The sequence below is a fragment of the Cercospora kikuchii genome, assembly GCF_019650295.1.
Source record: "Cercospora kikuchii DNA, contig_00006, whole genome shotgun sequence".
Taxonomy (NCBI): Eukaryota; Fungi; Ascomycota; class Dothideomycetes; order Mycosphaerellales; family Mycosphaerellaceae; genus Cercospora; species Cercospora kikuchii.
In genome coordinates this window covers 2,744,301-2,759,594 of record NW_025408587.1, presented here as the reverse complement: position 1 = coordinate 2,759,594, position 15,294 = coordinate 2,744,301, and the positions used below count along the sequence as shown (strand labels likewise).

The 15,294-nt window shown below is 51.3% G+C and overlaps 6 protein-coding genes across 6 annotated transcripts; 4 read left to right on the top strand and 2 right to left on the bottom strand.

The window, feature by feature from the left end:
• Positions 1–39: 39 nt before the first annotated feature.
• Positions 40–1,920, bottom strand: CKM354_001000100 (uncharacterized protein; the record flags this gene model as incomplete). Its single annotated transcript, XM_044805447.1, has 5 exons — positions 40–392; positions 442–699; positions 765–880; positions 934–1,287; positions 1,343–1,920. The coding sequence occupies 5 exons, from the start codon at positions 1,918–1,920 to the stop codon at positions 40–42; spliced, it is 1,659 nt and encodes a 552-aa protein (XP_044661382.1).
• A 1,362-nt stretch (positions 1,921–3,282) lies between these two features.
• Positions 3,283–4,385, top strand: CKM354_001000000 (uncharacterized protein; the record flags this gene model as incomplete). Its single annotated transcript, XM_044805446.1, has 3 exons — positions 3,283–3,334; positions 3,389–3,490; positions 3,544–4,385. The coding sequence occupies 3 exons, from the start codon at positions 3,283–3,285 to the stop codon at positions 4,383–4,385; spliced, it is 996 nt and encodes a 331-aa protein (XP_044661381.1).
• A 355-nt stretch (positions 4,386–4,740) lies between these two features.
• On the top strand, positions 4,741–6,227 carry CKM354_000999900 (uncharacterized protein; the record flags this gene model as incomplete). The annotated part of the gene is made up of 4 exons (XM_044805445.1): positions 4,741–4,983; positions 5,037–5,299; positions 5,355–5,652; positions 5,709–6,227. The coding sequence occupies 4 exons, from the start codon at positions 4,741–4,743 to the stop codon at positions 6,225–6,227; spliced, it is 1,323 nt and encodes a 440-aa protein (XP_044661380.1).
• Positions 6,228–6,773: 546 nt separating this feature from the next.
• On the top strand, positions 6,774–8,159 carry CKM354_000999800 (uncharacterized protein; the record flags this gene model as incomplete). The annotated part of the gene is made up of 2 exons (XM_044805444.1): positions 6,774–6,953; positions 7,005–8,159. 2 exons carry the CDS (start codon positions 6,774–6,776, stop codon positions 8,157–8,159), a joined length of 1,335 nt encoding a protein of 444 aa, XP_044661379.1.
• A 546-nt stretch (positions 8,160–8,705) lies between these two features.
• On the top strand, positions 8,706–9,303 carry CKM354_000999700 (uncharacterized protein; the record flags this gene model as incomplete). The annotated part of the gene is made up of 2 exons (XM_044805443.1): positions 8,706–8,979; positions 9,038–9,303. The coding sequence occupies 2 exons, from the start codon at positions 8,706–8,708 to the stop codon at positions 9,301–9,303; spliced, it is 540 nt and encodes a 179-aa protein (XP_044661378.1).
• Positions 9,304–13,453: 4,150 nt separating this feature from the next.
• Positions 13,454–14,770, bottom strand: CKM354_000999600 (uncharacterized protein; the record flags this gene model as incomplete). Its single annotated transcript, XM_044805442.1, has 1 exon — positions 13,454–14,770. The coding sequence occupies one exon, from the start codon at positions 14,768–14,770 to the stop codon at positions 13,454–13,456; it is 1,317 nt and encodes a 438-aa protein (XP_044661377.1).
• Positions 14,771–15,294: the final 524 nt, after the last annotated feature.

Sequence of the window (15,294 nt, the reverse complement as noted above, 5' to 3'; positions counted from 1 at the left end):
CTAGAGGCGACTGCGGTCGACGCCCAAAATACATCTTTCTCACACCTTCTTCTCCTCGGCTTCCTGAACCACGTCGTTCTCGCTGGCCACTGCTTTCGGCTTGGCGTCTACATTGATCTTTTTCCACTCTGTCATACAGCCGAGTACGCAACAAATACCCGCACACCCAATGGCAATGGCATATGCACATCGCAAGCCGTGCATGTACGCGTCCTGGACGATCTGGAGCTCAGATCCGGTGTAACTGCCGCCCAACGAGCCGGCTCCATCGAGACTGAGAATCTCAGCAGTGTTGACGCCAGGTGCCATCCTGCGGAGATACTTCGCGAGCTCATTCGCGAAAATGCAATTTGCCGCGGAGACCCAGATCGCGCCACCGAGGCCTTGAAAAACTGCGTGCATTCAGTATCAATCAGACTTGTTGGAATAGAGACAACTTACAAACAACCATCGATGTTGCAGGCGCCGTGTCGGCTTTATCGACGGAGGCTTGGGTAGCCAAAAGGGGCGCTTGCAACGTGATTCCCATGCCGACAGCCACGAGGATCTGGTATCCGATCCATTTGCCTGTACCGGTATTGGGAGACCAGGTGTAGATCAGGCCAGTACCGACCGAGGCCAGCAAAGGGCCAACGATGAGATTTGGCTTGTAGTACCCAAATTTCCGGAGAACCCCGCCGGAGATGATCAATGAGATCGCTACATCCGACTGTCAGTCGTTGTCGCATTGAAATCCTGGACGAAAAAGGATTCAGATTGCTTACACATTGCAAGGACGAATGGGAGCAGTCGAACTCCACTGCTGGCTGCTGAGACGCCACGAACTGCCTGGAAGTAGATTGGAATGTAGTAGAGCAGTATGGAATACACTCCACTTGAGCTGCGCATTTGTCAGAAATCTAAACAGCAATCTCACAACCTGAACCAACTTACAAGAAAAGAAACGGGCACCCAATAGTCACAGCACGAAATTTGAAAAGCCGAGGTTGGAAGAGCGCTCGCTCACTCATCCATAGCTCCTCTGCGACGAAAAGAGCAGCAATGAGAACAAAGCCCACCAGGAGCCCAATGATCACTGATGAGCTCCAAGATCGGCTCTGGCCCCCATACTGTACTGCCAACAAGTAGCAGGTGACGGCGCCGATGATCAGAACGACGCCTAGTGGATTGAGCTGCCGAAGCTTCGTAGTCACCGACATCTTGGGCGGCGCCGCCTGCTCTGGGGTCTTGTACAGCAGCAAGATGATTCCGCCTGTCACAGCGCCCAGGGGCAGATTAATCCAGAAGCTATTGCATATGATTAGCAAGGGCGTAACCTACAATTCTGGGAAAAAAAATTCACCACCATCTCCACGTCACACCAGTCGTAAAAGCCCCTCCGACGAGCAGTCCGACACAAGCAGCTACAGCGTAAAACACACCCATTCCCGCAAGAAAAACAGGCCGCCACTGTGCGCTCACCGAAAACGCCGGAATCGTATAAACACCACTCTGCAACCCACTCGCTCCAACGCCAGCAATCGCCCTCCTCACGATGAAGGCCGCTGAATTCGGTGACACAGCGCAGATCAAGCTACCAAGCTCGAAGATCGCAATCGCGAGCAAAAACATGGATTTGAGCCAGAAGAACTTGTATAGTCTTCCCCATACTGTTTGAAATGCTGCAGTCGTAAGGTAGAAGGATGCACCGTACCATCCAACATCCGCCAGCGAGTCGAAGTCGGAGGTGATTTGTGGGATTGCGGTCGACACGATTGTGCCATCGAGCGCGGCGAAGAAAATGCACAGGGCGAGGGAGATGGCCGTTAGCCAGAGTCTTGTGCCTCGGAGGTATTCTGGTTCTGGAGCTCGCGTTTCGGTTTTGGCATCGTGAGGAGCTGTCTGAGTGGCTTTGTTCGAGCTCTCTCCGGCTTCAGTCATGTTATCGTCGGGCGGTGGGACGTTCGTCTCTGCCATTTCGTAAATGGCCGGCGAGAGCTCGTTGATTACTGAGTCGCACAGCTTGACATTCGATAATAGAGCTTTCCTGCTGATACTCAGTTGTGAAGCACGACATACAGCTTGCCTGACTATGCCAAGCCAAACCAACGGACGAGGCCCGGCTGAGTGCTCGGCGGACTTTGGAGATAAGGGTCCGAACAACAAAGGGATGGCAGCGGAGGAGGACGCGTAGCCTTCGCCGACAGGAAAGCGGAACATCGTGCTGGCTGACGTTGTTTGCTCTGCGAATGCACCGAAGCCTCTGTTGCGCTGTACAAGGCGGCAGTTTGCGTCCTGGACTATCGCCGTGGTGACGGCGTCACATCGAATGCACTCAATCACACCATGCCATCTTGAGACCTATCCGAAAATTCTAAGTGCAGTGTTCTCAATCCAACGTAAATTTGAGTCTCGAATCTTCTCGAGTCAACTACTCGAAGTGAGCACAAGGACAACCATCGACAAGTCTACGTGCGTAGAGACTGTCCTGAGCAACGTTCTAGGATCAATGCGGGTGTTGATTGAACGAACACTACACGGCACAATCCATCAATTCAGCTGAGTCATAAGCAAAGACGGGATTATTGACGAGCGAAGCTCAGCCTGCATGCGAGGCTCAGTGCAGTCGTGTCGTGCTTCTCAGGTCCTGCGATGCATTGCAAGCTATAGTTTTCCTATAGGTCGACCCATGCCCGAAAAGTGAGTTGGCGGTATTGTACTTAGGGTTAGGGTTACTTTAAAGATATGGTGGAGGTGATGTCTTGGTGCTATTCGATCAGATAATGAGCACCGAGTCCTTCACTCATCTGCCCTCTGCGAAGGGTGTTCTTGCTGTAGTATTCCAGATTTCGCCATCTGCTACTGTGGGTCCTTTCCGCTGCTTGCCCTTATCCTAGCGGCGTCCCCACCGAATGGATGATCAATTGGAAGTGGATCTTGCTGCAGATGCTTAGTGCCGCTCCCACCGGACGTGACACCGAAGGAGCTCGTCTCCGCACAGGGTCCATGAGACATAAATAGCCGGCCGAATGTTCATTCGACCGAACGTAGCAAACAATAGAAGGACGTGCACCGTCTTTTCGGGTTTGACGGCGGACTTAGGCTTGCGCCGACTCTCGTGCGCTTCGCCGACAGGAAGTATGCGAGCCGAAATGTGAGCTGCAAGCCACACATGTAAGGTACATCTGTCTGCCTGCGCTAACTTGATCGAAATCCTTCGAACGCACACGAGCTCTTGTTCCTCGGATTTTGTCAATGAACGCCATCCGCAACGCAGTCAACGCTTCCGTCAAAAGGTTCAAAATGCCTACTCTTGTCGGAAAGCATATCAGTGGCAATGGCCTGGGACTTATGCGTATGTCCTGAGCGATCACGTTGCAGGAGTGGCGAGAAAGCTAATTTTTCGCAGGCCTCACCATGCCACAGTTTCAGCTGTCTGATGATGAGACATTCAAGGTATTGAGGGCAGCACTCGACGCTGGGGTGAACGTCTGGAATGGTGCAGACTTCTGTAAGCCGATGTCTTCTAATTCTTGTAGTAATCAGGGAACTGACGTATCACAGATGGGACTCCACGAGCCAACACTCTTCATTTGCTCAATCGATACTTCTCAAAGTACCCTGAAGATGCAGACAAAGTCATACTTTCGATCAAGTCGGGCCTGAAGGATCGCGCCACGATGGAAATGGACTGCGCCCCCGAGGGTCTGAGGAAGAGCGTTGACAATGCCATCTCTATTCTCGATGGCAAGAAGGAGATCGATATCTTTGGTCTTGCAAGAGTAGACCCGAACACTCCGATCGAGGAGAGTGTCAAAGGCTTGCTTGCACTCAAGAAGGAGGGAAAGTTCAAGGGCATTCAGATCACTGAAGTCCGAGCAGAGACCATTCGTCGTGCCGCAAGCGTTGGCAAGGTGGACATGGTGGAGGCGGAAGCTAGCCTCTGGTCGCCCATGGTGTTTGAAAACGGCGTCGCCCAAGCTTGTGCCGAGAACGACATTGTGCTCGTTGCCCACACTCCACTGGGCATGGGTGCACTCACCGGGCAGTTCAAGAAGCTCGACGACATCCCAAAGGAGAACCCCATCCGCTACGTCCCACGCTACCAGCCAGACGTCTTCGAGAACAACGTAAAGCTCGTCAATGCTGTCGAAAAGCTTGCACAGAAGAAGGGATGCACGACTACTCAGCTCGCCCTGAACTACCTCAAGCAGCAATCGAAGCGATCAGGAATGCCAACTGTCATTCCAATTGCCGGCGCTCGGGCTGAAGAGCGTGTCAAGCAAAACGCTGTAGATGTCGAAATTTCTGAGGAGGACTTCAAGGAGATTGAGAGCTATCAGAAGGAATTCCCAATTGAGGGGCTACGCACAATGCCTCAACTCCAAGTACGCAACGAGTACTGAGTTCGGTAGGTAGCGGTGGTCGAGTATGACTTGAGACAGCATGAGTAGTGTGAATATCAAACATCAAATGCTACTTGACGATGACTGTCCGATGTAATTTGTTCGCATTTCCTGTGACAGCCCCCAAGTGATCACCTACGCTTCGCCCAGTGATGCGCGAGTCACGAACCCCCCGTTTGCGGCCATCGGTATTGACAGTACCCAGAATCCTCTTCGCGAGGGCCGATGGGCTTCGGACATCGAATATCGAACGTCGACTTCATTGTTATACCTGCAGCTCTGGGTACGGTATCAGGATGTAAGACCAAGATTTCCTTCCCTGATATTCATCAATCACACCGCTGGAGTCGAGTCCATGGCAGGTTCAGCAGATCTTCAGAGTCTTGGAGCAAAGGTTGCCAGCCTTAGCACAATCCTCGCAGCTCAACTGAACGCCGGCAAACATCCCAAACCTTCGTTCCAAAAGGATGGACCTGCATCATATCCTTCAGATCCGGCCATCCAGGTTCCACGTCATCAGCTGATTGACGCCCTTAACGATCTACTTTTGCTTGCCACCGGGGCAAGCGACTACTTCTTCCTTCATGGCGGATTGTTTGTAAGTACAGCGCCCACTGGGAGCAAACTTGCGCCGGTTCCAACGTATAACAGATTAACCATGAGAAGACCACACTGGATATCATGAACCAATTTGATTTCTTTTCCCGCGTGCCTCTGGAGCAGACTGCAAGCTACAGCGAGGTCGCTGCTTCTCTGAATATTCCTGAAGACATCACTAGACGCACGTTTCGATATGCATTCACAATGCGTATTTTCGCCCCAGATCCACGGGACGATGATCGTGTAATGCACACTGCGTTCTCGGCACACATGGCTCGGAATCCCCTCCTTCGAAGCTGGGTTGGCCATGCACTGTAAGTTGTGCTGCATTGATTCCATTAACCACATGCGCTGACTGCTGCCGTGCAGGGAGGAAGCTGGTGGCGCAAGTCATCATGCAGCAGAAGCTTTGCGCAAGTTCAACAGTGGCAAATCCAGTCTGTCTCAAGATCTTCACGAGACTTCTTTTGGATTGTCATGGCCACGATTGAACGACGGAAGGTTGGCAGATTATTGGAGTGTCGGTCAAGATGATCCAAATCAGGCATGGAGAGCACAGCGATTCGCTGAAGCCATGCAAGCGTCTGTCTTGAGTGGAGTGGTACAAGCTGATGAAGTCGTGACTAAGTACGACTGGAAGAGTCTCGGGGCTGCATCGATCATTGATGTATGTGACACACCGATATTCTGCCTGATATCTATACATGCTAACAATGGACGCAGGTTGGCGGATCTGATGGCTCCTTGGCTGCATTGCTTGCCCGTAAACATCCCAGCTTACGCTTCACCGTGCAAGACCTGCCTCGAGTCGAAGAAGAATTCATCGCACAAGACTATTCCGACATTGCTGATCGAATAATGTTTAAAGGACAAGACTTCTTCGAACCTCAACCTGAGAAAGCCGATGTTTTCCTGATGAAGCATGTATTGCACAATTGGCCGGACAAGTACGCCGTCAAGATCTTGCGCAACCTCGTAGCAGGTCTCGACAGCGGAGGTCATATCATTATTTGCGACAGTGTTGTTCCGAGTGAGAAAGAGGCGGAGGACCTACCACATAGTGTGAGAAAAACTATAGCCGCGGCAGACATGCAAATGTTTGTGATGCTCAATTCTAAAGAGAGGACGGCGAGAGATTGGACAGACCTAGCAAAGAGCGCTGATCCGCGATTGAGGGTCGCAGCTTTGCATGCAGTGCCGGGGGCTGTAGTCAGCCTGCTGGATTTGGTGTTGGATGAGTAGTTCAAAGTATCTGGTAGATCCTGCTCGAATGAAGACAGATTGGGGCAACCGGAGGATTTGAACGTTTATTGTGGCAGTATCTCACTTGAATATATGGGTTCTCACTGCTCAAAGCCATTTAGCATACTCTTGCGATCACTCTCATGTCCACAACGTTGAGAGAACGGTCACTGAATGCTCAAAATATTTCAAATCATGGTCGAAGGCCTGCCCCAATAACCGTAAAGCTCGAAAGAATCCTACTTGTGGCTTGCCTACAGTTTTGCGATACAACACTTAGACACTCGTAGTTGATTGATCTGACATGAAACCATAATTGACTTCGGATGCCGGAGAGAAGGATCTCGGACTCGTTACTACGGGAAAGGGAATGTCCGAAGACGAGACTTCCGAAGTAAGCTTCGATCTAACTCTTCTCGGCCGAGCAAGGCGACAGTGCTGTTATTCCTATCATCAAGACATTCATAAGCTTGTTCAAGAACAAAAGAAAGGATTAGACTATAACGCCACAGCAGATCTTTGCAGTGGACAACAGACATTGGCAACATGAGTAGGACCGCGAAGACTGAGGCTTTCGAGGCACTTACTTCTATTCTGCCTTCAAGAAGTGCCGATGAAAACTACTGGTGGAATCTCACGGGCCCACAGCTGGCCGCATTGGTCGAAGGTGCCGGTTATGCGCCAGCAAAGCAATATGAAGCTTTGTTGTTTCACTACCACTGGATGGTAAGATTCTTGCCACGCTCGACAGGAGCTCTGTCCTGATCGACTCTGCAGGTCCCCTACATGGGTCCCGCCCCTTGGGCGCCAGGTATCGATCTAAAATGGAAGTCTCTCCTGCAACCAGATGGCACTCCAATTGAATACTCCTGGAAATGGAATACCGCAACGAGTGAACCAGATATTCGTTATGACATCGAGCCTATCAACAGCTTTTCAGGAACGCAGCATGACCCGCTCAACCAATCCGCCAGCCGAGAAATGCTACACCGTCTCGATGAGAAAATGCCGAGCGTCGACTTGACCTGGGCTAATCACTACTTTAACTCTTTGTACGACCATGACAATGCTAAGTACGATGAAGAACACAAGTCAGGCAAGAAAGCATTTGGTACCATCGTCGTAGCAGCGGAGTTCCTGCCGAAAGGTCTCCGGTTCAAGACATATTACCTCCCACGCAAACTCGGACAAGTGGCAACTCCGGACTTGCATGTTCTCACGTCGTCCGCTCGCCTAATCGATCCAGACAACAGAGCCATATCTGCTCTCGAAGATTTCCTTTCCACGAGCGAAGAGGGAAAGTTGCTCAAGCCATTTAGTGTCGCCATTGACAATGTCGTTCCGGAGAAGTCACGTCTGAAGTGGTATTTCAACTCTCCGCATACCAAATTCAAAGCTCTGAACGAAGTCATGACGCTGGGTGGTCGAATCCAACGGCCTAACCTCGAAAGTCAACTCACTGCACTGCGAGAATTGTTGAGAGGAGTGCTGTCGCTGCCAGATGACTATCCTGAGGATCAAGAGCTGCCGAATGCAGGGCAGAACAATCGTGTCGCGGCCGGAGAGGACGTCAACGACACCGCTCCTCCTCTGCTACCTGGCTTTGTGTACTATTTCGATGTTGCCCCGGGATATCAACTGCCCGAAGTCAAATTGGCGTTGCCGCTGATCACTTTTGCCCAAGATGACGCGAGTGTGGCGAAAAATACTATCGCGTGGATGGAGGCACGTGGTCGGGGAGCCTATGCGAAGAATTTCATGATCATGCTAGAGAAGTTGGCAAAGGGGCAGGACTTGGCGGAAGGAAAGGGCTTGCAGAGTTTCATTAGTGTCTTGTTGAAAGACGATGGAGATCTGGATGTCACGACTTATTTTGCACCACAGGCACTCGCTGTTGCCGACGCAAAGACTAATGGGATTAATGGACACTGAGGCCTGCTGGCTACGTACGGCTTAGTGTTTGCTTACATGGACTGTCGAATAGTTCATGTATCTCGGCCCATAGCATCTTATGTCCCTGATGCTAGGGTCATCGGCCGAATATCAGGAATGGTAGTCGTGTTTTTTCTAAACTTGAGAAAATTGATCCAATTTCATAGAAGTTGAACTTGCTCGAGGTATGTGACTAGGGAGCTCACCGTGGCAAGCTTTTGCGCAGAATGCTTGACTTGGGAGCTCTGCTGACATCCCACACGGTCCGGCTCAGAGACTCATGCCCATGCAGCGATACATAGCTTGATTCGATCAGAACTTACTATATGCCCCTAGTCCGTCAGCGCGGACATATGAAGCTTGTCAGATGACTAAGGTGCTAATACATGCTCGAGGGCGCGGATTTAGGATGCGACGGGAAGCCAGGTACAAATACGTTTATGTGTAGCCTCGAAACTACAGTTTACGCGAGTATTCTCGGACCTTACTTTACAGTCTTGTTCTATACTGGCATTATTTGACAGCAGTCTTAGTATCTCCTTCGGAATGCCTTTCCCGGTCGTACGCCCAGAGAAATTGTCTGATGCCGATCAAGCGGCCTTCGACCGCGACCTCAAGGATGTGCACCTCTGCTATGACTACCACGTGAAGACCGAGACAAGATCAGTAGAGGAATGGCGGTACGAGGTCTGGTATCCAAGCTCCTCAAGAGTTGTCTATGCGATCCATGGTGGACCAATGGCCGGTCGTAAGAATTTCCAGACTGCCAGCTACCAATGCATCCGTGAGGGTGAGCTCTGGCAGATCAATTGGCTCGAAGGTAGAGACAAGTAATAGTTTCATTCAGTCCGATCAATGATTTCTGACAGCATATCTAGAAACTGGCACAATTGGCTCCTCTGTATACGATATTACTCGGAAGAAGTACCACACCATGATAGCATTCTCCAAAGGGCACTGGGAGAACAGCAAAGCTGCGCACGGTGATAAACGTAATCCAGAAGACTTTCAACGATGGGGAGAATTGGCAAAGATCGGATTCCACACGGATAGAATTATATTGAACGAGCAGGCAGATATTGTGGACGTGTTCAAGGGACCAGGAGACTTGGAGCCTGTCACTGGTGATGAGGACACGTTGTGAGAACAAAGCTTCATCTAAGCATAGTTGACGCAATATGAATTTTTTCTCTTGGAAGTGCTTTGCTTCGCTTCGCTCTTGCAACAGATTAGTACTAGAGGATACGGATGTAGCAATTGCTCCAGAAGCAAAGCCATCTTTTCCTAGAGCTAGAGCTCTTCGCCAGCTCCAGTTACGTTCTCCCAGCGGACAGCGTCGACCGTGCCACCATCGCTAGCGCAGTCGCTGTTACCGATACTCTCTTCTGCCCTATGTGTCCGTTGTTGTGTTTACTCGACTCAAATTTAGACGAACTTAAGTGTTCTGGTTGTGTCAAAGCACGATCTTTGCCACACCGGAACAAAATTGGCTTCTTGAACAGAAGTGCGGTAAGTCTTGATGGCGAGTTTTACAAGAAGTTGAGTATTGGGTGTCCTTCCACGCGGAAGGAATAGGCACGCCCCCGTGAGGCAAACTCCTGATCGCAACAGAGACCATCTAGCCATTGCATTGCTAAGCTGCTCTTCTATAATCGACATATTCCCACAGACACGCACTTGGCATGTCTCCAACATTATTTCTGATACCCCATGGCTTGACTCCGTACAATATCTCCGGGCCGATTTCTGAAGCTGCATTGGCCCGTAAAGAATCACGATTCCGTTCCTCCGTTCTATTCGAGCTCAAAACCATCCGCAAAATTCCCGAAAGTCTCTCTGTTGTGTTCCGCGTGCTCTGCAAAAGATAGTCAGTGGTCCGCCAGCACATTGAACAAAATCGAGACAACTAACCTAATGAGGAATATTATCGAAGCAATGCTTCCTGCCACGCGTATCGCAGTAGTGCGCGACACAAGCGAGCTGCCCACCATCTCCCTTGCACTCGACACCAAGGTTGACCGGAACATTACATGCGGCACAGGCATCGAGAGTCATACCCAAGTCGGCTGTTCCTGTCTTGCAATTGTCGTAGTTGTTGGTGGCACTGCAATACATCGTGCGTACAGCTCCGTTTGGAGCCCCGTTTGAGCCAGCAATGAGGCCAGTGATCATTGTGACGAGTAGTGTATATTGCATGTTGACGTCCCGAGATGGATTGTTCTGTGTAGGTCGACGATGGGTTGCGAAAGGAGCTGTGAGTGGGAAGAATGGCAAGATGGAGTAGCGAACGTCAGTCAAGCGTAGTTATGTAGTCGACTGATACCATGCTCTTCATGCTTCCTATGGGCCACATCAACCCTTCGCAGTTGGGCAGGCACACCGGGAGAACGCAGAGAAGGGTACACGTCGACTGCAAGCCACATTTAGCACCATTCTAACGTTGGATCGTCCGTCGGATTCCCCAAATTCGTGTGACACAGTGTAGGATGTACTCTAGCGGTTCTCTGAGTCTTGAAACTTCCCTGCAGGATATCCGTATTGGTGGCGATACAGTCCTGAAATATACTCTCCAGTGACAAAAGCATCCTGCCAAGACCTTGATTACTCTTCATTAACTTCCAATGGCGCCTCGAATCCTGGGCGAATCTTGTTTTCTTCAGATCTAGACTTTCGGAAGCCGCGGGTCTGTGAGTGTGATGATACGCCCCCAGGATTGTGTATGAGACACGATGTACCGACAGTATCGCATCACTGTACGAAGAATCGGCTGTTACGGCCGGTCTAGGGGCTCAGTGTACCTCCGCTGAGTTCGCACGAAAGACTGCAGAGCATGATGCTACACGTGCACTGTCTCATCGTGCTCTACACTCGTTGTCGGCATGCACGAAGATGCAAGTCTCAACCCATCCAGATCGCCCCCACGTGCCAAAAGCTTTTCTTTCGTCCTTCCAGCCGAGATACCAGGTTTCGATTTGCGTCATCGAGAACCACATTTTAGCGCCTGTTTATCAGGAAGGGTTCGCATAGTTGATCTCGAGCATAGACATTGGAAACAGACAAGCAATTCGAAGCATGGTTCCGGACTTTGCTTGTTACGCCGCGCCACTCGGCGATATGGATCGAAACGCGGGGCGTCTGCCTAGTAATCGGCGTCAAAGTGCCACGCTCTCAGGTCGGTGTTGGTTCGGGAGCCCTCCTCTAGAATTAAGTCATATTCAGCTCTCAGATCGGTATGTGTTCCACCAATCAACACCAACAGAAAGGTTATTTCTGGTCGTCAATAGTATAGCCACGGTGCTGAGACTGTACGAATGAAGACCCAAAAGCTCTTCAACAGAAATGAAGCAAGCTCGACATTGTGACAAGCATATGCGCTTTGCTCGTATGAAGTCACCGGGCTGGCTGGCGACTGAGTGAAAGATTACATTTGACCAGAGGTTGAGAGATATTTGTCCATCTTGCACGCTGAATTGACGCAAGCCAGGACGCCGCACACGGACATCGCTAATAGCCAGTTGCAAAACACAGTTACAATGCAGCACTTCCTGCAGTTCTACCCGAGGACTGTTTCCCATCGAGGCACACTAGAAACATTTTCGTTAGCATGCAAACTCGTTCCCAATACTCCAAGCAACAACATCGACATACTAGCTGCTAGACATAACATGGTCTCCTACCATCCTGTTCACACATTGCCGCAACACATGCAATCCGCCGTTCTGGACCACCACATGCCGTTCCACCCTGACTAATTCCACAAGTGCTGCAAGCTTTGGCAGTAAGTCCTGTATCAACGCCACCGAGGCACCAGCCAGGAGTTTGAGCCGTGGCGCAGAAGACCCGGCGTGCTGTTACGGCCGAATCGAAGAGCAGGGCAGAAATGATTGCGGTAAGTATCGTGACTCGCATGTTTGCGTGTGATGTTCGACTTTAATGTTGGAGTTGTATGAAGATGCTGTTGCGAAAAGGAAGGCAATTGGACTGGAAAGTTGTAGGGAGTAAGGTAGAGATGGAATGGACCGCAAACAGCTCTGTCCTCAGAACTTGCTATTTAAGTCAGGCCTAATCATGGCTACTGGTTTACCTTGGGGGAGATCGCGTCGAAACCAGGCCTGTTCGAAACGGTGCTCCCACTAGCAATGTCCAGAAAGATGTCCACCTGAAAGCAGGCCGTCTTGCAAGGCTTGAGTCTCCTGCCAAGGCTGTGATTACTCTTCATCAGAAACTAGCAGCATTGCTAGTCGAGGGCAACTCGCATTGTCCAGCGTCCAGCGTTCCGTTCCTAGGAATATATGGCAGTTCATGAATCCACTCCGGACATGATGTCTCAGACTACCAGGATGTTCCGCTGCACATGCCGACGACCTGGTGCTGAACTTCCAGTGAGAGCCGAAACAGCGAATTGTTTGGAGGATGAGTCGCCTTCTCGAGACATTGAGTGCTGCCGAGGCTTCCTGGTGTTTGCAGATACATTCTGTTCACATGTGCCGTGCTGCGTGAAAATGGTCCATATATGAGACGTCCCTTGATTCGATTGTTTCGCCCGAACTTCGGCGAAAATTTCACCGCAGGATTTTGTCATCCAATGTCAAATGTTGAGCACGTGTGTACAGCAGTATCATCCGTGCCAAACAGCGTAGTTGTCAACGCGCACAGTACGAGGAGAACTGTTCTGGCCTTGCTTCTTGGGAAAAGAGAGCATGTCCATAATTTCGCCGTAAAGTTGCCCTGGCTGCCCAAGCCCAAAAATGAAGCCTCAACAACGCAAAAACCAACGTCGACGACGTCGTAGGAGTCAAAAGAATGGACGCGCTGGGAATTGAACCCAGGACCTCTTCCACGTACTGTCAAGGATGACAAATGCTAAGGAAGAATCATACCACTAGACCACGCGCCCGATTTGTCTTTATGGGGTGTGTACCTCAATTGGTGAACGATAATGAGACTCTTGCCAATATACACTCCCAATTCGTTGTAGAAATGTAGATCCGAGCGTCCGAATCACGTCCTCGTGGTTGGAAGAGTGAAAACCTGACGCTCGAATTTTGGGTTCGCGGTGGGATGACAGACTTGGCATGGGCGACTTTGCAACTGCCTGCGATGGGTGTCGATTTGCCAGGAATGTTCGGCCATAGGAATGCTCTTGAATTTGTCCTGGTAGAGCTTGGAGGCGCTGCCCTTGAGACATGCCCATCACGCGGAAGAATGACGTGCATTGTGGTGGCAGCGATCAAGATGAGCCATGGCGACGATAATGCTGATCTAGGCGGTTCCTATTGAGAGCAAAACAACAATCACCATTTCGGTTTACTATTCATTGGAACCGGTGGAGGAGCCTGTCCATTGTTAATTCCATTCGGCGGCTGACCCGGCTGCAAACCCGCCTTCTTCGGAGGCGGCGGAGGCGGAGGTTTCTTTTGTGCAGCAGCGGCAGGAGATATCACTCCACTTTCTTGCCCAGCTGGAGAACTGACAGAGCCTCCGGTACCCATCCGAGCGAATCTCTGCTGCAACTCATTGAGCTGGCCACCCTGTCCCTGACTTTGCTGATTTTGAGAGCCAAATCGCGCTGCGGCGCCGGAAGCAAATGAAGCAGCGGTTTGCACCTGTTGTGCCGAAGGAGTAGGAAGCTGTTGCGCTGTTGCATTATTTGATCGACCAATACCGAAGCCGGGCACTGAAACACCAGCACCGGCCAGTCTGCCCGCGGCGCCTTGATTGATGGCTGCGGGATCCTGTGTTTGCTGCTGTTGCCTCTGTTGCATCCAGGAGGTCGCAGCTTGTGAACCGAACTTTGTGGCAGCGTTCGTGGCAGCGGTTTCGAACTTGTTCGCAGTAGGCTGCGCTGCAGGAGAAGGAGCATTCAGTGCTTCGCCATATGTTGGAGGAGGTGCAGGTGTGTGATCATCGGGATATTCATTCTGTCTGGGCGGAAGGAAAGGCGGAGGTCCACTGCTGCCACTATTCTGCGACGCTATCGTCCCTGTCGTCTGGCGCGAAGAGGGAGGTGGAATAGCAGCCTGTCTCGGAGGAACTCTCGGCGGTAGAGCGGGCGAAGGCCTGGGTGCTTCAATGGCTGCCGTTCCACCACCGCCAACAGCATAGTGCCTAGGAGGCGGCGCGAAATTCCTGGTATCGATTCCTGTTGTATCCTTCTTATATGGTCCCCGCTCGCGATTCAACTCTTCTTGCTCCCTCCTCTCTCGCTCCTCCATCTCCCTCTGCCGCCGCTCCTTGTATCCGGTCTCGACAACCGGTGCCCCAAGACCACCTCTATGCTCAGTCGGGATCTGCGACAGGCTCTGCGGTATTCCAGCTGCGAGCGATGAGCCTGCTGCTGCTCCCGTCTTCTTCCGCTCAATCTCGATCGGGTTCAGCGGCCTGCCGTCCTGATCATAATGAGACCGAGCTTTCGGTGGAGGCCCAAACGAATCCGGGTCCCTCAGACTGGTCAACGGCGCCGACGTGTGATTCCGCTGCTGTTCATATGGGTCCTTCTTCTTCCCAGTTGCGATGCCTTTCAGATCAGATTTCCATGTTTCTTTCTTGATTGCGCGATCGTTTGAGGGATGCCACCCTCCCTTGAGCATAGCTTTGCCATCGAAGGGCATGGTAGATTGTGTTGCCTTTCCGGGGCGTTGCGGAACACGGGAATGTTTGGGGAGTGAAGTTGCTTAGAGATACAGAACTGCTTGCGTAGTCGCTCCAGGCTGTGCTCGCGTGCATGTGGTGTCCGACCGGTGACGTAGGCGGAGCCGGATCAATGCTTGATCCGAGATCCGCTTCGCTCGAGGACAATCATTTATGCGGCCGCTTAGCCTTAGGCATGCATTGGACCTCATCTCTGCACGCCGGAAAGGTTACCTCAACTTTTCTCTCGAAATAGTCCACTCTACAGCAAGGACTCGTCGCGCTTGCAACACGTTCCTCCCTCTCACTCATCATGCCATTAGTCAACTGAAGAGATGTGGCTTCTCCGATGAGGGTATCTTTCGGCGAGGACACCTTACGAACGGAACTCTGGGCTAGGTCTGCCTAGTCCAGAGTTCCCTCTAGGACGGCCGCGTCTTCACATGCTACATCCCTACAGTACATGGGCCCTGCAAGAACAAACAAGCTTTATTGATTGTCATCA